Source organism: Sapajus apella, unplaced genomic scaffold, assembly GCF_009761245.1.
Source record: "Sapajus apella isolate SASKATOON/1434 unplaced genomic scaffold, GSC_monkey_1.0 scaffold48, whole genome shotgun sequence".
In the NCBI taxonomy this organism is placed as follows: Eukaryota; Metazoa; Chordata; class Mammalia; order Primates; family Cebidae; genus Sapajus; species Sapajus apella.
Genome location: NW_022436988.1, coordinates 17,335,794 through 17,356,690, shown reverse-complemented (window position 1 = coordinate 17,356,690; position 20,897 = coordinate 17,335,794). Strand labels below are relative to the sequence as shown.

The window sequence follows — 20,897 nt, the reverse complement described above, 5'->3', positions numbered from 1 at the left end:
TGAGGGTCAGAGTCAAAAAGAAGTATGAAAGCCACTGCTTTTAAGCAACTGCTGTGATGTTAAGAACATCATTTATTCTTGCATATATCTGCCCTGCAAATAATTCTCATATCTGGGAGATACAGAGGGGCCATGTCCTGTCACCATGGCTAGCTGAAGGGCAGAGATACTGAGTCCTATCTTTAATCCCATTGTTCATGATCAGAGCTGGGATCCCATGCTGTCCTATCCACAGTATTCTGCTGTCCATGGGTAAGCCTCATCCTTTAGCTGCAGGTTCACCTGAAGTGATCATAGCAAGAATTGAACAGTGAATCATCTACAGTTCTTTAATAAAGTATAAAACCCAAAATAGCCTACTGATACGTGTAAAGAAGGCATTAATTCTTTAGAATGATATGTACAATAAAACTGATCGTGTAGTAAGAAAGTGTATCAGCTGTTCATAGCATTTTTATGCCTTGACTGAAATTTGGGTACGCAACTGTATTTATGAAGCCTAATACTTTCAACCTTGTTACCTACTACAGTTTTGGAAATAGAGAAAATACAATTCAAAAGTAGGTCTACAAATTTCTACAAATTTCCAGCCCTATTTTTAAGATATGGTAATTAAAATTATCTCCCATTCCACAGATTTTTGTTTTAGACAGAAAGAACACACCTCTTTGCCCTCCTTAAATAACTTATTTGCTTCATGGGCAGCAGCTGCTACCTGCTGGCTCTTCAGTTGACTAAGTTTGCTATCTGGATTCCGCAATCTGGTGATGATTCGAGTTGAGCCAGATGTTCCTTTTCCAGCTCCAGGAGATTCGCTTAGCTCCCCGTTGGACTTCTCCGATTTGAAGTCACCTATTGTCAAATGAAAAGGCCACAAAGCAATTGCTGACAATAAGTAAATAATTATAACTACCTTATTTCACCAAAACTTGTATCTGGTGTATATGTAAGATTCACAAAGTAAACAGATAAAAAAAAAAGCCCTTGAATGGCAAAGAAAGTATCATTAATCCTTAAGTCCTTTGTTTAAAAGAAAATGTATCATAACTTTACTGTGAGTCATCTATTATTCCACAAAAAATTCAAACATGCTAGGTTATCTGTTTCAAAGCTCATCTATCTGAAAACAGGAAGGGCTGGTACAAACATACAAGTAACAAACATAATAATAACTCAAAAAGCAAACTAACAAAATGTTGTCTTATATACATTCAATATGGATTTCTGTATAAAAAGGTGTAAGTTTTGGAAAGATTTCCACTGAAATTCTGTTTAAATACCAAAGAGTTTTGAGCTTATAAACATAAATGTCATGGATTTTCCACTTGGGGATTCAGATAATTATCTGTGTATGCATATCAATATTAAAAATAAACTAAATTAGTTTTTGATAATCTAATAAAGACCTCTCAACATTTTCCTAGTAATTTAATTTTTAAAGTGACAAACTGAAGTGCCCAGGAGCAATTTCTGCTTTTATATACTGATGAACGTCATTTTGGCTGAATTTTTTTTTTCCTTTTTTTTGAGATAGGGTCTCAGTCTGTTGCCCAGGCTGGAGTGCAGTGGCACAATCTCAATTCACCTCAGTCTCAACCCCCCCAGGTTCAGGTGATTTTCTCATCTCAGCCTTCCAAGTAGCTGGAACCAAGTAGCATGTACCACCATACCTGGCTAATTTTTTGTATTTTCTGTAGGGAGGAGGTTTTGCCATGTTGCCCAAGGCTGGAAAAATTGTATACATTCTAAAACTACTGCATCACTGTTCAATTTTTATTGACCAGACAGTTGAATAAGCTCTGATTTTTCCTTTTTGATTTATAGCTTTAAAAAAATTAAGACACTGTGGCACTGGTAAATGAAAAGACAGATAATTTACTATATTATATATAACGAAGATGGCATTAAAAGTAAATAGAGAAAAACTAGGATTGGGAAAACTGGCTGTGCATTTTGGGGAAAAAATTAAGACCATTTTGTAAACATCTGTTAATTTTACCTGTTCCATGCCCCTTCTTTCCTTTGGGGACATGCTTCCCTCACAGCTGCCTTCCCATATTTTAATTATATGATTCTGCCAGGGATGCAAATCAAGTATGTTGCCCCTTTGGAGTGGGCAGCAGGACCCAGCATGGCCAGACAAAGCACACCACTAGCTGGCTACAGTGACTGTCCCAGGACTGGCTATTTGGCTCAATCCTCTTAAGCATCTTTTTCCACGTTTTAAAATCTGGAGATGGAGAAAGGGTCTTTGCTTTTTGTGATAATAATAAGCAGGAAGGGTGTAAATCAGAAGTTGGCCACTTTTATTCCCATAACATGGAGAAAATCATCAATAACAGGAGGCAGTAAGCCAATCATGGAGAAGAAATAAAGAGAAAAATATGAAAAGGCAAAATTCAGAAGTAGCCTCTATAACCTCATTTGGCTCCCCAGATCCAATAAGTTACCTGAGGCTTGACTTCCCAATACTATAAGTCAATAAAATTCCCCTTTCAAGCCGGGTGCGGTGGCTCACGCCTGTAATCCCAGTACTTTGGGAGGCTGAGGTGGGTGGATCACGAGGTCAAGAGATTGAGACCATCCTGGTCAACATGGTGAAACCCCGTCTCTACTAAAAATACAAAAAATCAGCTGGGCATGGTGGCGCGTGCCTGTAATCCCAGCTACTCAGGAGCCTGAGGCAGGAGAATTGCCTGAACCCAGGAGGCGGAGGTTGCGGTGAGCCGAGATCGCGCCATCGCACTCCAGCCTGGGTAACAAGAGTGAAACTCTGTCTCAAAAAAAAAAAAAGAAAAGAAAAAAATTCCCCTTTCAAGCAAGTCTGATGGATTTTTATCAAAACCAGTAAAGTCTAAATAATCCAGTAGAATATTTTAAGATTTTTGACTCCAAAGTATCATACTACTACAGTTTTGAAAATGGAGAAAATACAATTCAAAAGTAGGTCAACAAATTTCCAGCCCCTATTTTTTAAGGTATGGTAATTAAAATTATCTTACATTCCACAGATTTTTGTTTTAAAAAGAAAGAACACATCTCTTTGCCCTCCTTAAATAGTAAGTCAAAACGGAGAGAGGGTGCTGAGCATCTTGCCATCCCAGGCTGCTAAGCAAGTCACTTTGGATGTGTGGTAGCAAAGCAGTTGGTGAGACTTCCAATTTTCTTTTGGGTCTCAGATCATCAAGTTGTTTTTCTTTTTGGAGATGGAGTTTCACTCTTGTCACTGAGACTGGAGTGCAGTAGGCGTGATCTCGGCTCACTGCAACCTCTGCCTCCCAGGTTCAAGCCATTCTCTTGCCTCAGCCTCCCAAGTAGCTGGGATTACAGGCACCTGCCACCATGCCCAGCTAATTTTTTTCTATTTGTAGTAGAGACGGGGTTTCACCATGTTGGTTAGGCTGGTCTTGAACTCCTGACCTAAGGTGATGCACCCGCCTTGGCCTCCCAAAATGCTGGGATTACAGGCATGAGCACCATACCCGGCCTTCAGATGATGGAGTTTTATGACAAGATGTTGAACTATGGTGGTTAGTTCTTGGGACCATGTATAAAGTTCTATAATAGATACTTTTTAGACATCGTTTGGTCTAGGTCAGATTTCCTGAAAACAGAAAGAGAATGACATAGTGCTTTTAAAAAGCTTCCTAATACAGAGCCAACAGTCCAATACTGCTCAGAGTCAATTCCTTTGTCACTTGCTAAAGGTAGTGCAAATAAGGGAAAATTCAACCACAGGGGTAAGACTTAAAGGAATGGAGAAAGATAACTAGGCTGAGGGCAGAGGTCCTTACTGAACACCCTCTGCCCAAAGGCCATATTCCTCCTATTATAAAGCAGTGAAGCCTGTGATACAGCCTGATGGCAGGATACAGATCTATATCAACCTCTGCAACTCATTGCTTAATGATACCAGAGGCAGAAGTCTATACAAACTCTTCACATGAGGGCTAGGACTACTGGCCTACTCGACAGTTGAACCAGGGAAATGGAGGGTGTTCACCTTCAGAGACCCTAAAGCAAGTTTCTGAGCATTAAGTAGTAGCTGGGAATCCAGGAATCTACAAGTGAGTGCTACTGTCAGAAAAATAACCCAAACCTGCCAAATAAGGATGTATGACTGTTTAATCCTACAGAAGTCCACAATAACCCAACCCCAATAACATCTGGCAGGAACCAGGCAGCTAAAACAGAATGGCCTCCAGAAGGAGAATCTTCTCATATGCTTCTCATCTCTCAACCACAGCCATTCTCCAGAAAACCAATGGCATCCAGATTTATTAAAGAACACCTCCACTATATTTATGAGTGTCATAAGCAGTTAAATTGATAATGTGGCTCATGAATTGTGAGATCAAGATAAGCGAGATCTATCGAAATTAATGTACAACACACAGAAATACTAGATTTGGGTCTAGAGACAATGACAGGATATAACTGTGGGAAAGAGATTTTTGAAAAAGTTTTAAGTTGTGGGTGAAATCTTTGCATTATATTAGGCAGAGCCATTTTTGAATTTTATGTATGAGAACAAATGTGAGTACACACATGTGCTGACCTACCAAAGGATGGACTGGAGATATTTACTATGCTATAATCTTTGCAGCATCCCTCTTTCCTGGGAAAACCATTTCTACCCAACTCCAGTCATATACTTTTGCTGGAGGCATCAATCGTACTACCCTGCCTACCCTGGCCATAGGGGTAGAAAGAATGTGATCCAAGATAAGCCACTCAAATTCCTTCCTCAAGGACTTTTGATTTGGAGCAGAAGCAGGGGCCTTGTCTTTGGGTCATAGACCTTGGAAAGGTATAAATACAACTTGCTGGTGCCTTCTTCCCTGCCACATTGGAAAAGCCTGCCTGTGTTGGGAGAGAATGAGGTTCACATACACAAATATATGTAGACCTGAAAGGTGAGAGAGAAAGAGAGGAAAACAAAGAGTTCGATATCTGAGGGTCCAGTTATGCCTGATGATGGCTGGAACTTCCCAACTCTATGAGCTAATTAAATTCCAGCTTAAGTTATTTTAAGTTGGTTTGATCACTTGTGACTGAAAAAGTCCTAATTAAAACAGATTTCCAACTCAGATCAAATGAAAATTACACTTTGGACAGACTGAAAACAAAGTTATAGAAGTATTATGAAGAATTACTGTAAAATGTATGTATATTCTTGGGATGGGGATAGCCCTCCTTAATAAAACACAAAATCCCGAGAAACTCTAAAGATTCGTAAATTTAACTATATAAAAATGTAAAAATTTCTGCATGACAACACAGAGCCAAAAATAGGCAATTACTATACAAATATATACATATATAAAATTGAAGATTAATAGCCATAATACATACAGCATTCCTAAAATTCATTAAGGAAAAATAACAAAACTCATTAGGAAAAAGTGAGAAAAAGATATGAATAAGCAATTCACAGGAAGTTCAACAAACACATGTAAGAAACTTAACCACATGAGTAAGGATATGCAAATTTTTACATGAAATACTTTTCACCCCTGGCAAAAATGTTAAGAGAAATGATATTGTTGAATTTAAGTGAGAGAATAAGGAAACAGATTATATCTAAATTACTGGTATAAATCTCTTTGATATACAATTAAGTAGTAGCCATCACTGTTTTTTTAAATGTAGCTACCAGCAAGTCCACTTACTATTTCTATAGTGCCAGAAATACCTGTGCAAGTACACAAAGATACATGTTACGGATGTTCAAAAACACCACTATCTGTAATAATGAAAAACTGTTAACAACCTACATGTCCATTAATAGAGAAATAGTAGATGAATTATGGTTCATCCATACTCTGGGGTACCATGCAGCAGTTAAAAAAAAATAAATTCAATTCATTACAGAAAAAGATTCTCTACATGTATCACTGAGTTTAAAAAAGCAGGATGCAGAACAATACATGCAGAATGATCCTGTTTATATTTAAAAAAACACCTAAAACTAAAAAATCACCCAAAGCCCCTCCAAAACTTTATGCACATACATACATAAATGTAACCGCAGAAAGATCTAAAATGTTACACACGAAACTGTTGACAGATGGTGGTTACCTTTGGGGAGGGTAGTATGAAAAGGATCTTTCTTCCCCGCTCTGTGGCTTTTGTATATTTTTTAAACAAAACATTGAGTGGAACTGCTATCTGTGTTTAAAAAAATAAAGGCAACGAACATCTAAATTTTCCCACCCCCACCAGCCTTTCATTAAAAAAATTTAAAACTAAAAAATAAAGAAAAAAAAAAAAAGAAAAACCTCCCTTTAATGGAATGGATAAAGTATATTCTTACCTATCTCTTCTTGAATAGAGACAGGTGTATGAGATTCTCTTTCTCCATTTTCAGGATCATCAGCTGCCTTAGCAGATTCACTCTGGGAAGAATTTAGTTCACTGCTGCTGTTACTGTTTTCCAGATTAGGCTGGATGGAGGTAGTGGTAGCACTAGTGTTACTGCTCTCACATGTCTTGTTAGGTTCTTCTAGAAAAATAGAATATCTGATTTTTAAATTGGAAATCACATGAAAAATGACGAATTGTCAGAAAAGACATTTGTTTTAGAATTTCATTACAAAGCTGTATTTTTAAAAGAAAAGCTGTTCGTGTATGAGTAATGCAATGTGTAAAAGAAAGTGATAAGCAACACCCTATGAGTTATTTTTTTAAGTCTTCGAGGATATTAACTCACTGACTTTTTTGGGGTGGGGGGGTGAAGGCCCAACCCTAACTCACTGACTCTTATCACCTTAGTCTCCAGTACAAGGCAAACAATCTTTCGGACACCTTGGAGAATAACCAAGTGATATGACTATGTCTCAAAACGTACAGTGCACCAGATATTGCAGAGGTGGTTTTGCTGAGATAATAATCAAAATCTGAAGCTTATAGTCTTACTTTTCAAAAGTACTCAAACAGTATTAGAAACACAATTAAGTAGGATTATTTACCTCTATAGTTTTCTGCCTGAATACTATGCCCCCGAAATTAACTAGAAGGTAATGCCTAAATGTGCTTATTAACTTCTTCTTCTTTTTATTTTTAAGACAGAGTCTCACTCTGTTGCACAGGCTGGAGTGCAGGGGCACCATCTTGGCTGACTGCAGACTGCACCTCCCAGGTTCAAGAGATTCTCCTGCCTCAGCCTCCTGAGTAGCTGGGACTACAAGTGCACACCACTACACCTGGATAAATTTTTTTTTTGTATTTTTGGTATTCACCATGTTGGCCAGGCTGGTCTCAAACACCTGACCTCAGGTGATTCGCCTGCCTCGGGCTCCCAAAGTGGCTGGGATTACAAGTGTGAGCCACCACGCCCAGCTGTGATTATTAAATTCTAAGGACAATTTAATAGTATCACTAAGAGTATAGTCTTAAAAGCATATAAAAATTATCACTATCATGAGCAGAAAGCTTGTCTTTCTATGGTAGTTCAGAAATTAAGAAGCTTCTTCTGCATTTGTTTTTGCCACTGACAAGATACTCTTCAAATCACCTAAAGTAAAAATTGGTTGACAGTCTACTACAGTAACTATCTCTAACGTATAATGTCGGGTTTCAGGAAAAAACCCAACAACCTGATAAAAATATGGGAAAATATGTGAACAGTCACAAAAGAAAAGAAAATGGCCTTTAGGCATATGGAAACAAGCCCAAATGAAACTAAGAGAAAGTAAAATAAAACTATACGAAGAAACTATTCTCAGTTATCAGACTGGCAAAAATCCAAGTTTTATAATACACGAAGGGAAAATTACACATGCATTTACTTAACATAGCAATCCCATGTCTAGAAATCCAGCCCAAAATACACTAAAACAAAAAAAAATACTAAATTACTTCTCTATAGAGCTATTCATTGGAGTATTTAAAATGGTAAAAGACCCAAAAACAAAGAAAATGTTCATGAAGGTCTGGAGCAATGGCTCACACCTGCAATCCCAGCACTTTGGGAGGCCGAGGTGGGCGGATCACCTGAGGTCAGGTGTTCAAGACCAGCTTGGCCAACATAGCGAAACCCTATCTCTACTAAAAATATAAAAATTAGCCAGGCATAGTAGTGTGTGCCTCTAGTCCTAGGTACTTGGGAGGCTGAGGCAGGAGGATCGCTTGAACCGGAGAGGCAGAGGGTTCAGTGAGTCGTGACTGTGCCACTGCACTCCAGCCTGGGTGACAAAGTGAGACCTTGTCTAAAAAAACAGGTTGGGGGGTGGGCACAGTGGCTCCCACCTGTAATCCCAGCACTTTGGGAGGTTGAGGTGGGTGGATCACTGGAGGTCAGGTGTTCAAGACCAGCCTGGCCAACATGGTGAAACCCCATCTCTACTAAAAATACAAAAATTAGCCCATTGTGGTGGTGCATGCCTGTAATCCCAGCCACTCAGGAGGCTGAGGCAGAAGAATCCCTTGAACCTGGAAGGCAGAGATCGCAGTGAGCTGAGATCGCATCACTGTACTTCAGCCTGGGTGACAGACTGAGACTCTGTTTCCAAAAAAAAAATAAAGAAAAAAGACAATGCCCATCTGGTTGATAAAAGATGGTATACACAGTGAAATACAATGCACTGTAGAAAGAACTGAGGATGATCACTATGTTCACACCAAATGATCTCCAAGATTAAATGTTAAAAGCAAGGTGTAGAAAAATACTTATGCTCCCTTTTGTATGAGAAGGTGAGGAAATACAAATTTATAAACAGATTTTGCTTTTATTTATTAAAAAAAACAAAACTAACTAGGCACGATGGCTCATGCCTGTAATCCCAGCACTTTGGGAGGCCGAGGCAGGTGAATAACAGGCTCAGGAGTTCAAGACCAGCCTGGTCACGATGGTGAAACTCCGTTTCTATTAAAAACACAAAAACTAGCTGGACCTAGTGTCAGGTGCCTGTAATCCCAGCTACTCGGAAGGCTGAGGCAGGAGAATTGCTTGAACTCAAGGGGGCAGAGGCTGTAATGAGTTGAGACCATGCCACTGTACTCCAGCCTGGGCAACAGTGTGACTGTCTCAAAAACAAAACAAAACAAAACAAGAAACATTGAAGAATAACCAAAAACCAATAAAAATGGCTACTTATAAGCGAAAAGAAAGACACCATTACCTAGAGAAAAAATGAAAGTGAAAATTCTCTGAATATCTCCAGTTACATAGTTTTGAATTCATAATAATGTAAATGTTCTACATTTTCAAAACTTAAAGTTATTAAAGAAATGCAATCCCTAAAAAAAGAAAATAAACTGAAACAAATGAACTGTGTATCAAGCTGTGCATATAACTACATAAAGGATTATTATCATCTTTTTTTTTTTTCTTTTTTTTTTTGAGACGGAGTTTCACTCTTGTTACCCAGGCTGGAGTGCAATGGCGCGATCTCGGCTCACCGCAACCTCCGCCTCCCGGGTTCAGGCAATTCTCCTGCCTCAACCTCCTAAGTAGCTGGGATTACAGGCACGCGCCACCATGCCCAGCTAATGTTTTGTATTTTTAGTGGAGACGGGGTTTCACCGTGTTGACCACGATGGTCTGTATCTCTTGACCTCGTGATCCACCCACCTCGGCCTCCCAAAGTGCTGGGATTACAGGCTTGAGCCACCGCGCCCGGCCCATCTTTTTTTTTTTTAAGGCAAGGTGTGGCTCTATCACCCAAACTGGAGTGCAGTGGTGTGATCTCGGTTCACTGCAACTTCCACCTCCTGGGCTCAAGCCATCCTCCCACCTCTGCCTCCTAAGTAGCTGGGACTACAGGCAAGCACCACCATGCTTGGCTAATTTTTATAGAAAAGGGATTTTGCCATGTTGGGCAGGCTGGTCTTCAACTCGTAAGCTCAAGCAATCTACCCACCTCAGCCTCCCAAAGTACTCGGATTACTGGCGTAAGCCATCACACCCAGCCCAGAGGATTATTTCAAGTGACTTTGGAATATGATATTTTGTCTGTACAGCCTTACTAGAAATGTAGTATAATGAGAAATGAAGAGCAGCAAAAAGTTGTAGTGTCAGCAGTAATACCAGTATTATGAAATATACTACCATATTAAAAAATCACTTCCTATTATTAATGCACATCAGGATATGAATACACTGTATCGGGATAAAACAAACATATAGCTGAATTACTGCTGCTGAGAACTGAGGCTTTCAGTGTAAGGGAACAGAGGTACAAATGTAAAAACAAAGAAACTAAGCATGCTACCTACAATCTGAATTTGAAATGTCAATACATATAAACTGATGATCTTCTTATTAAAAAAAAAACAAAACTCTTACATAACACTACCCACCAAAAAAGCCTAGGGACAGTGAAAGCCCAATAGGAAAAAGTATCCCTGAGTCTAGATTGTGGTCTCTAAATATCATTTCCCATTAAAAGGAACCAGGACTTCTTGTAGGGAAAAAAATCATTCCAAGTCAGGATAGGTACTATGTAACATAGGCTCAGACATTTTACTCTGCTAAAAAGCAGGAAGGCCGTGCTGTGCATGGTGGCTCATGCCTGAAATCCTAGCACTCTGGGAGGCTGATGTGGGCGCACCACCTAAGGTAAGGAGTTGAAGACCAGCCTGGGCAAAATGGTGAAACCCCATCTCGGCTAAAAGTATAAAAATTAGCCAGGCGTGGTGTTAGTTGCCTATAATCCCAGCTACTCAAGAGGCGGAGGTTGCAGTGAGCTGAGATTATGCCACTGCACTCCAGCCTGGGTGACAGAGAAAAACCCTGTCTTGGAAACAAACAAACAAAACCAAAACTCCATATTACAATCTCCAAATAAATAACTGATTCTGGAAAGATCATTAATGAATGAGAGCTTAACAAAGAATCTTGCAATCTCACCACCTAAACTCATTCATCAATCTAGGTATCTATCTCTAAAGGTACAAAAACCATATGCCGCCGGGTGGGGGGTGTGTGGCAAACCTGTAATCCCAGCACTTAGGGAGACTGAGGCAGGGGGATCACAAGGTCAGGAGTTCAAGACCAGCCTGGCCAACATGGCTAAACCCATCTCCCCTAAAAATACAAAAGTTAGCCAGGTGTGGTGGCGGGCGCCTGTAATCCCAGCTACTCAGGAGGGTGAGGCAGGAGACTCGCTTGAACCCAGGAAGCAGAGATTGTGGTGAGTGCAGATCACGCCATTGCACTCCAGCCTGGGCAACAGAGGGAGACTCCATCTCAAAAAAAAAAAAAAAAAAAAGAAAGAAAGAAAAACCATATGTCATGAGCCTTTTGATAATACAATATCAATTAACCAGCATAATGTTTATAGAGTATTCTTGCCAAAGACAGTTGAAACTGAATAGACATTAAGAGATTAACATTTTAACATTTAAAAGTGATAATGTACCAATCCTTCCCCAAATATTGCTCAACTTTTTGTTTCATCTTTAATCTGAGTCACACAAAATGTTTCTGATCGCTGATCATACTCAATATAATGGGTATCATGAAATCTGTCCAATTTTCTTATGTTCTCATCACTCCTTTCATTTTTTTATACTACAATTTTGTCATTTTTCCTTCACATAACTTCTACCAGATTATATGAAAATGACAGTGTTCTCTGACAAGATTCTATTTCAAAGTAAAGCCTGAAATAAAATATATACAGAAGCAATTCTATATGTATATAAAAATTCTTTTTTTTTGAGACGGAGTTTTGCTCTTGTTACCCAGGCTGGAGTGCAATGGCGCGATCTCGGCTCACCGCAACCTCCGCCTCCTGGGTTCAGGCAAGTCTCCTGCCTCAGCCTCCTGAGTAGCTGGGATTACAGGCACGTGCCACCATGCCCAGCTAATTTTTTGTATTTTTAGTAGAGACGGGGTTTCACCATGTTGACCAGGATGGTCTCGATCTCTTGACCTCGTGATCCACCCGCCTCGGCCTCCCAAAGTGCTGGGATTACAGGCGTGAGCCACCGCGCCCGGTCTGTATATAAAAATTCTAAAGTAAATACATTTCTACAAAAATTTTAAATTCTCAGATTTTTTTTAAAAAGTCTTTCTATTGCAGAAAACATATACAATACAAACATTAACCAAAAGAAAGCTGGTGTAGCTCAAAAGTACTCTTAAAAATAACGGACATTTCACAATGATAAAAAAATTCAACAAAAATATAAATATTGGCTGGGACTTGTGGCTCACACCTGTAATCCCAGCACTTTGGTAGGCCGAAGTGGATGATCACTTGAGGTCAAGAGTTCGAGACCAGCTTGACCTACATAGTGAAACCCTGTCTCTACTAAAAATACAAAAATTAGCTGGCATGATGGCAGGTGCCTGTAGCCCCAACTATTCGGGAGGCTGAGGCAGGAGAATCACTTGAACCCAGGAGGTGGAGGTTATAGTGAGCCGAAAATAGTGCCACTGCACTCCAGCCTGGGTGACACAGCAAGACTCCATCTCAAAATAGATAAATATTAGGTGCCCCTAATAACACAGTTTTAAACCGTATAATGCAAAAACTGAAAAAACCAAAAAGAGAAAAAGGCAAACTTACAATAGTTGGAAATAATTTTAAAATATCTGACAGAAAAAAAAAAAAAAAAAAAAAAAACACCCAAAAACGTACCAAGAATACAGATTAGAACAATATGATCAGAAGCCTTATCTGAGGCCAGGTATGGTAGATCACTTGAGGTCAGGAGTTCAAGATCAGCCTGGCCAACATGGTGAAACCTTGTCTCTACTAACACAAAAGTTAGCGAGGCATGGTGGTCCACGCCTGTAGTCCCAGCTACTGGGGAGGCTGAGGTGAGAGGATCACTTGAACCCAAGCGGTGGAGGTTGCAGTGAGCCAAGATGGAGCCACTGCACTGAAGCCTGAGTGACAGAGCAAGACTGTGTCAAAAAACAAAAACCAACAACAAACAAAAGAAACCTTATCTGTCTTATACTGTACCCAACAACTGAAAAAATATATATCCTCTTCCAAGGAACATTTATCAATATTAATCAAATGTTGGGCCATAAAAAAAGTGCCAATAAATCTTAAAGGACATAAATCATGCATAGAATGTTCTCTGACAGAGGGTTAAACTAGAAATCAACTGGAAAAAAAAAAAAAAGACAATTAGCCTGTAGTCTCAGCTACTTAGCAAGCTGAGGTGGGAGAAGCACTTGAGCTCAGGAGTTCCAGGCTACAGCAAGTTATGGTCACTTTACTGCAATCCAGCGTCGGTAACAGAGCAAGATCCTGTCTCTCATACACACACACACAAAACAAAACAAAAACTTACAAATGTTTGAATATTAAGCAATATATTTCATCACATTAAAACAGAAATTAGAAGATACTTTAAACTAAATGATGAAGACAACACGACATATAAAAGTTTGTGGTTGTGTTCTGGTCATGCATGTAAAAATAAAGTAAAATGAAAGTTTGTGGGATGTAGCTACAGCAGTACATAGGGGAGAGCTGACAGCCCTGACAGTAGACATCATAAAAAACAAAATTAAACTAAAACCCATCAAAGCAACCATCTTCAGAAGCTAGGAAAGAAAATCCACAAACGTTCAAAGAAAATAAAAGGAAGGACATAATACTAAGACCCGAAATTAATTTAGAAAAATACATACAATAGAGAAGGTCAACAAAGGCCAAGTTGTTTTTTTAAAAAAAGACTAACGGAATTGCTAAGAACCTTGCACCATGATTAACAGGGGCAGATAACGAATTTCTGGATTGAAAAAATAGAACATGAGCACAGATTTTATATATATATAATTAATGTTATTATGCTTATAAATTATAAAAATTAGGTGAAACGAGCAGATTCCTTTTAAAAGGCAATTAAAACTAACATAAGAAAACAACAGAAAATATGAATAGCCCACTGCTGTAGTGTGGATAGTTTGGATGTTTGTCCTTCCAAAAATCTCACATTGAAATTTGATTCCAGTGTTAGAGGCGGGGCCTAATGGGAGATGTTTGGATTCTGGGGGTGGATCCCTCATTGCCCTGGGGTGGGTGTTGGGGGTGAGTGAGTTCTCACTCTATTAGTTTCCACTACAGCTGACTGTTAGAAAGAGTCTGTCATCTGCCACTCCTACCTCCCCTATTTCCTCTCTCACCATGAGGTATCAATATACACTGGCTCCCCTTTCCCTTTCTGCCATTAGTGGAAATGGCACTTGCCAGATGCAAAGTCAGGACTACACTTCTTGTAGAGTCTGCAGAATCATAGCAAAATAAATCTCTTTTCTTTATAAATTACCAGCCTTAGGTACTCCTTCACAGCAACACAAATGGACAAAGACACCCATTATCTACTAAAGAAGTGAATGAAATCTGTAATAACCTTTCCACAATGAAAACTCCAAAACCTAATCATTCCAGCAAACATTTAAGAAATAATTAACACCAGCCCCACAAAAAAATCTTCCAGTACCAACTCATGATATGAGGCCAAACTATTCTTGATACTAAAGACTGACATTATCAGAGAAGAAAAATGCAAGCCAATTTTACTCATGAAAATAAATGCAAAAATCCTAAACAAAACATTAGTAAACGGGATGCTATATATAATATCTAACAAGGAAAATATATCACAACCACATTGTATTTACTCCAGGAACATGAGATTGGGTTAACATTCAAAATTCAATGTAGGTACTTCGGCTTCTAGTCAAGGTGGGGTGGAAGAACCAGATTTACCCTCTCCCATGAAACAACTACAAAGCAAAAAACAGACCATTTATAGAAAATGATGAAAGAAGCAGATAGGTACTTCCCAAAAGCAATTTCTAAATGGCTGACACACACACACAAACATACAAAGATGTTCAACATCCTTAGTCACCAAGGAGCTGGCAAGTGCAAACAACAATAAAATATCCCTACATACCCACCAGAATGTCCCCTCAATCCTCCAAAAAGACAAAGAGTGATGCTGATGATACCAAGTGTTAGCAAGGATGCAGAGGAGCTAGAACTCTCATACACTGGTGAAGTGAATACTTCCACAACCCCTGTGGAAAACTGTTCAGCAGTATCTACCAAAAATAAGCATTCACCAGCCCCATGATCTAGAAAATCCACAACTAGGCTTATACCTCTAGAAATTCATGTGTATGTGCAAAAGAAACATGTAAAATAACCAAAAACCATTAAAATAACCACCAACATGTAACAATAATAAATTAATCATGACATCTCATACTGCAATAAAAAAGAATGAGCTGCTGCTACTAGCAATATATGGATGGCTCTCATTGATATTTTGTTGAGGTGAGAAAAAAGCTATCAGGCATCAAAGAGTACATACTATATGGTTCCATTAGTTTTTTTTAAAAGGCAAACCAATTGGTGGTGACAGAATAGTTATTACCTTTGTTGGGCTAGGGGTAGTGGTGGCTGAGAGGGGGCATGATATGGTTACACAAGTGTGTTAACTTTGTAAACAACCATCAAGTTATTCACTTAATATTTGTAAACTTTACTGCAGGTTACATTTCAGTTTTTAAAAGTTGCTGGGTGCAGTGGCTCATGCCTGTAATCCCAGCACTTCTGAGAGGCTGAGGTGGGAGGATGGCTTGAGCCTAGGAGTTCGAGACTGGCCTGGGCAACACGTGAGACCTTGTTGCTACAAAATAGTAAGTAAGTAAATAAATAAATACGCTGGGCATGGCAGTGCACACCTGCAGTCTTAGCTACTCAGAAAGCTGAGGTGGGAGGATCGCTTGAGCCTGGGAGGTCAAGGCTGCAGTGAGCTGTGATCATGCCACTGTACTCCAGCCTGGGTGAAAGCACGAGACTCTCAAAAAAAAAACTTTACCGAAAATATCTTTCCATCCAAAATGCTTTCCAATTTGACAGTATCTTTTATTGATAAGTTTCAGTCATGAAATTAGGTGTCTAAATACATTCTGAAAGTTTAGAAAAGAAAACCAAGTAAGATGTCTTCTATCATGGCTATTGTTCTTAATCTGCCTTGAAACATTCTTCCACCCCAATTCTTTTAACAAGGCATCACATCCACTGACCATAGGTAGTAAACAGTGGCAACAGGGTTTGGTCCACAGATATCACAAAGTGTCTAGCACACTGCCAGGCACATTGTAGGCACTCAATAAATATCTGCTGAATAAATAACTGCATAGAGAGCCACAGAAACAGAAGGAAGCAGGTTAATTCTTTCTGAAGGTCAGAACTCAATATTAAGTCTGTCTACTGCCCAGTAGAATGTAAGTAACCAAGAGCCCAGACCTTATCTATTTTGGTCACTGACATATCCCTGTTATTACAGTCTGAAGTCAGGGACCTATTACAATGTTTATCTACTTTATAAAAGTACCAAACTCCTCTTTAATACCTGTGACAGATGACCAAAACTGATATATTTAATAAAGTCTTTTAAAAATGTTTTTCCTGTTTTGGGAATAAGTATGATAATTCTGTTTTGTTTTTTACTCTAGTCATGAAGAGAACTATGAGTTATTAAATGGGAAGGTTTTGAATTTACTGTAGGGACAGTATCTTCAGCTGTAGAGCACTCTCACCCTGCTAATGACCCAAAATCTCCTCTGATGCCAGCTACTGACAATTGCTATATTTGCTCCCATTCTAGTTTCCTCGAAACTTCTTGCTTATGTTTTCATATATTTTTCTTTTTCTTTTTTTTTTTTTTTTTTTTTTTGAGATGGAGTCTTGCTCTGTCGCCCAGGCTGGAGTGCAGTGGCACGATCACAGCTCACTGCAATCTCCGCCTCTCGAGTATAAGTGATCTTCCTGCCTCAGCTTCCCCAGTAGCTGGGATTACAGGTATGTGCCACCATGCCTGGCTGATTTTTGCATTTTTAGTAGAGACAGTGTTTCACCACGTTGGTCTGGCTGGTCTCAAACTCCTGACTTCAGGTGATCCGCCCAGCTCAGCCTCCCAAAGTGCTGGGATTACAGACATGAGCCACTGCACATGGCCATAAATATATTTTTATATACATGAAAATACTATTATATTTGAACTGTGAAGTGTAACTACAAAGGCTCTCATTTACAAGAATTATGTTGATTAACAACTACTGAATCAGTAAAAGTACAATTCAATTCACTCATTTTATTATTCTCTTCTTGCTAGGCTTTCTCACTCTTCAGAAGAATTAACTGTAAATAGGAGTTAACAGTAATACCCAACATTTACTGAGCAGTTAATATGTGTTAGGCACAATCCTAAGTGTTTTATATATATTATTCATTTAACATTCATTAAAAGTATATAAGATTCTAGGATAATAGTTTCTCCCTTAAATCATTCAAATAACAAAAGAACGTATTTCTCAGAGAAATGAATAAACTGGTAATACAATACCTGACAAAGCAAATGTCTGCTAAAATCTAAGTATAGCTGTTACTTAGCTGAGTTTGGTTTAGAAACGGAACTAGATCTTACATTAGCCCACTAGTAAGACTAAGGTTTACACTAAGTACTGATCAATGTAAATGTACAAAGAATATTTTTTAAAGTATTTACTAAGAATATAATCATGATTCCAATAAGAATGAAATATTTTCCACATTATTTTGGGGGTAATAACCCATTTTCAAACTTTTAACCCTGAATATGAGAGTCAGGATAATATAATTTTTAAAAAACTGGATAGGACTCAGAACTTAAACCATAAAATTATAAAATCAAATTATAGATATCTGAGTTTCTCCTATCTATTCAATAAAAGACTCTCACTGAAATAATCTCTTATAGCTACTTACTGAATGCCTCTAGTGAAAGGGAATTTATTGCTTCTATTTTCCAAAAAGCTCTAATTTTAAGTTGTTAATATTTAATCAAAATAATCTTTATTATAATTTCTATTTATGACTTAACACCATAAATCTCTAAAAACAAGTCTCATATGCCCCACAACAGTCCTTCAAATATCTGAGGACAATTATATTATTTCCATCTCACCCCTCAATGCCAAGTCCCTATTCTTTCCTAGACTAAAAACATTTTTTTTTTTTGGGGATGGAGTCTCACTCTGTTGTCCAGGCTGGAATACAGCGGTGCAATCTCCTCTCACTGCACCCTCCACCTCCAGGGTTCAAGCAATTCTCCTGCCTTAGCCTCCTGAGTAGCTGGGATTACAGGCGCCCACCACCATGCCTGGCAAATTTTTGTATTTTTAATAGAAATGAGATTTTACCATGTTGGCCAGGCTAGTCTCAAACTCCTGACCTCAGGTGATCCGCCTGCCTCGGCCTCCCAAAGTGCTGGGATTACAGGCGTGAGCCACTGCGCCGGCCCTTTTCTTGATCTTAATGACCAATCTCGCATCAGTGTAAAATACAGTGGACTTACTGCTGATTGCTGTGGTTCTTCTGGAGCTTACACTTACATCCCTATCTGTAGCGCCCTGTTAAACTGGTGTTTTCAGGAATACAGCTCACTGTTGACCAGTACTCAAATGGAAGTCGTCCCCATAAGAACAACTGTAGGTTGTCAAAATCCATGTTATGCAACAGGACATGCTTCATGTGATATAATTTACTTGGAGTATAACTTTAATTTTAAAAACTGAAAATACGAATTACTGGTCAACTTACATTTTTATGGCAATATACATCTCACAACAATGTTTTGTGATAATGATTTTCTACCATAACACTACAGTTTGAAATGCTATAAATATTACATGAGCACATGCAAACATAAAATTAATTTGTTAGTATCTACAGAACTAGAAAGGTCATATCATTCAACATGGAGCCATTAGTACACAAGTAATTAAAACCAAAATATCTGCCACTATGGTCTGGTGATAAAATATAAAAATAAATCTATTAAACAAAAACAGCTAAATGAAGTTTAAAAAGCATGAAAATTATGATGAGTTTCAAGCACTAACTGCGAGGACATTTATCAAACTTCAAATGTTAGGTGACAATTTAGCAAACAGGGATGGCACTGTAAGCAAGCAGCATGAATGAACACATACTTTAAAGTTTTAGGTGACATTCGGCTTTTACTACAAAAGGGAAGGATTCCCCCCATTACAGAGGCATTGATATGCTGCCCTCTGTACCTGGCACATCCTGGGGGAGCTCAGATGCCACCTTCTTCTCTGCCATGTTGCTGCTATCAGGGGTTTCTGAGAGACACCCCACGGGGCTCCTCCCTTCAGAGGGACTAGTCTCTTCTGAAGACGCATTTGTTGTGTTGTCGCCAAGATTTGTTGACACAGAGTTACCTTTATCCCCAACTTCTGTTGGCTCTACAGCAAAATGCACAACAAAACTTAAAAGATATTCTTTAAAATTGCTTCAGGACAAATGGCCACATTCAGTCAACTATTAAAAATGATCAATCGCCGAAAAAACCTGCTTCTGCTGGATGGCCATTTTAAAGCAATTAGATTCTGGGACAGTGCTGCAATAGGTAATCCGAAGAGTATTTAAGAATATTTCATGATATATTAAGAATGCTTAAGTAATTAATATAAAAATGAACATTTTATCACATACAAAAGTGGATATTCTGGAATAATATAAAAAATAGTACTTTTTGATAGGGAAATAGCAATTAATGGGAAGTACAGAGACGTGAGTATAACAATATAGCAAATCTACTAATACATACAACTCAGTACAATTGTTACACATTACAAGAGGGGACAGTATCCTGATCTCTTTAGAAATATTAAATTAAGCAGTTGCTTGTAATATTTCACTTTCATTTTCCAAGTAAAACTGGAGGTTTCATAAATAACACTGATGAAACGTGAAGTTAATCAAGCATGAATTTAATCAAGTAATTTTTTTACCCTCAGATTTTCCTTGCTCAGGGACATCCTCTGGTGTTTTGTTGTCACTGTCTTTTTCAAGGGACTGGTCTTCAAATTCTTCTCTGCTTTTCTCAGCATCTTTAGAGTCATTCTCAGTCTCATTCTTATCTTTTTCTGTTTCTTCTGGGCTTTTAACATTATCAATGTCTCCCTTTTTGGCTCTTATGGATTCCAAAATTTCTTCTATTATAAAAACAAATTAAAAAATTATTTCTATATATAACCAAATAGAACAGTACCACCAATGCCACTTATTCAATACAAGCTATTAAAGAGAAAAAAATCAAGTATTTTTAAAGCAGTAGACCTATGAAACAAAAAACAAAATTTTGTTTAGATAATTAAATCAATTTGGTGTGCCTTCACTTCTAGAAAACATATGCCAATTATGGGCTCTACTTCCTTTAAAAACAAAAAGAAAAATTAGTCCATCTTTTTAAAATATAGGCTTGATATAGATATCTGTCATGCATAGCTGTGACAGATGACCAAAACTGCAGGCTGACGTAGACCCACAGACTGGGTAGCACATTGTAGTGATCACAACCTAGAAACCTCAAACCTACTGCAAATCTGACTTGGATTAGCTGTGTGACTCTGGGCAAGCTACCTAACCTCCCCAGGCCATCATTTTCTCAAGTGTAAAATGAGAAAACAGAGGCCCATTTGGAAACAACTTTCTCTCTGAAGCCCCTTAAACTGTTCTGAGAGTCACTAAGTCTCTAAGCACACTTACCCTCTTTCAACTTAGAGTGATATTACAGCATGTTACAGATCACAGGATACAGAAGGAAGACAGTGTACAGAACACAGAGTATATCCATATGGACTCATGGATAATTACATTCTTTGGGTTATCATACAATACTATCGCTTTAAATTTTGTTGCACAAATTGTTTCAGCTGTGGCCATTTGGGACTTTTCCCGAGTCCAATGTCCTTTTGACACGTACTCATCCATCCATTCATTAATTCAGCGTTTTCTTACTTTCCAGTATTACAAGATGCTCCAGGCTCACCTTGTATTTTCTCTGCCCCAGCCCTAGAATCTACCATCTCTCTAAGGAGCCTTTGTTCTTTTTTGAGGAACAAA

At 38.5% G+C, this 20,897-nt stretch overlaps 1 protein-coding gene across 1 annotated transcript in view; it reads right to left on the bottom strand.

Moving 5' to 3' along the window:
- BPTF (bromodomain PHD finger transcription factor) overlaps nucleotides 1-20,897 on the bottom strand; it is a 150,196-nt gene that overhangs the window by 79,604 nt on the left and 49,695 nt on the right. The window contains 4 exon segments of the mRNA XM_032241187.1: nucleotides 665-852; nucleotides 6,317-6,505; nucleotides 19,046-19,234; nucleotides 19,784-19,987. Of these exon segments, the coding sequence (XP_032097078.1) occupies nucleotides 665-852; nucleotides 6,317-6,505; nucleotides 19,046-19,234; nucleotides 19,784-19,987 (770 nt within the window).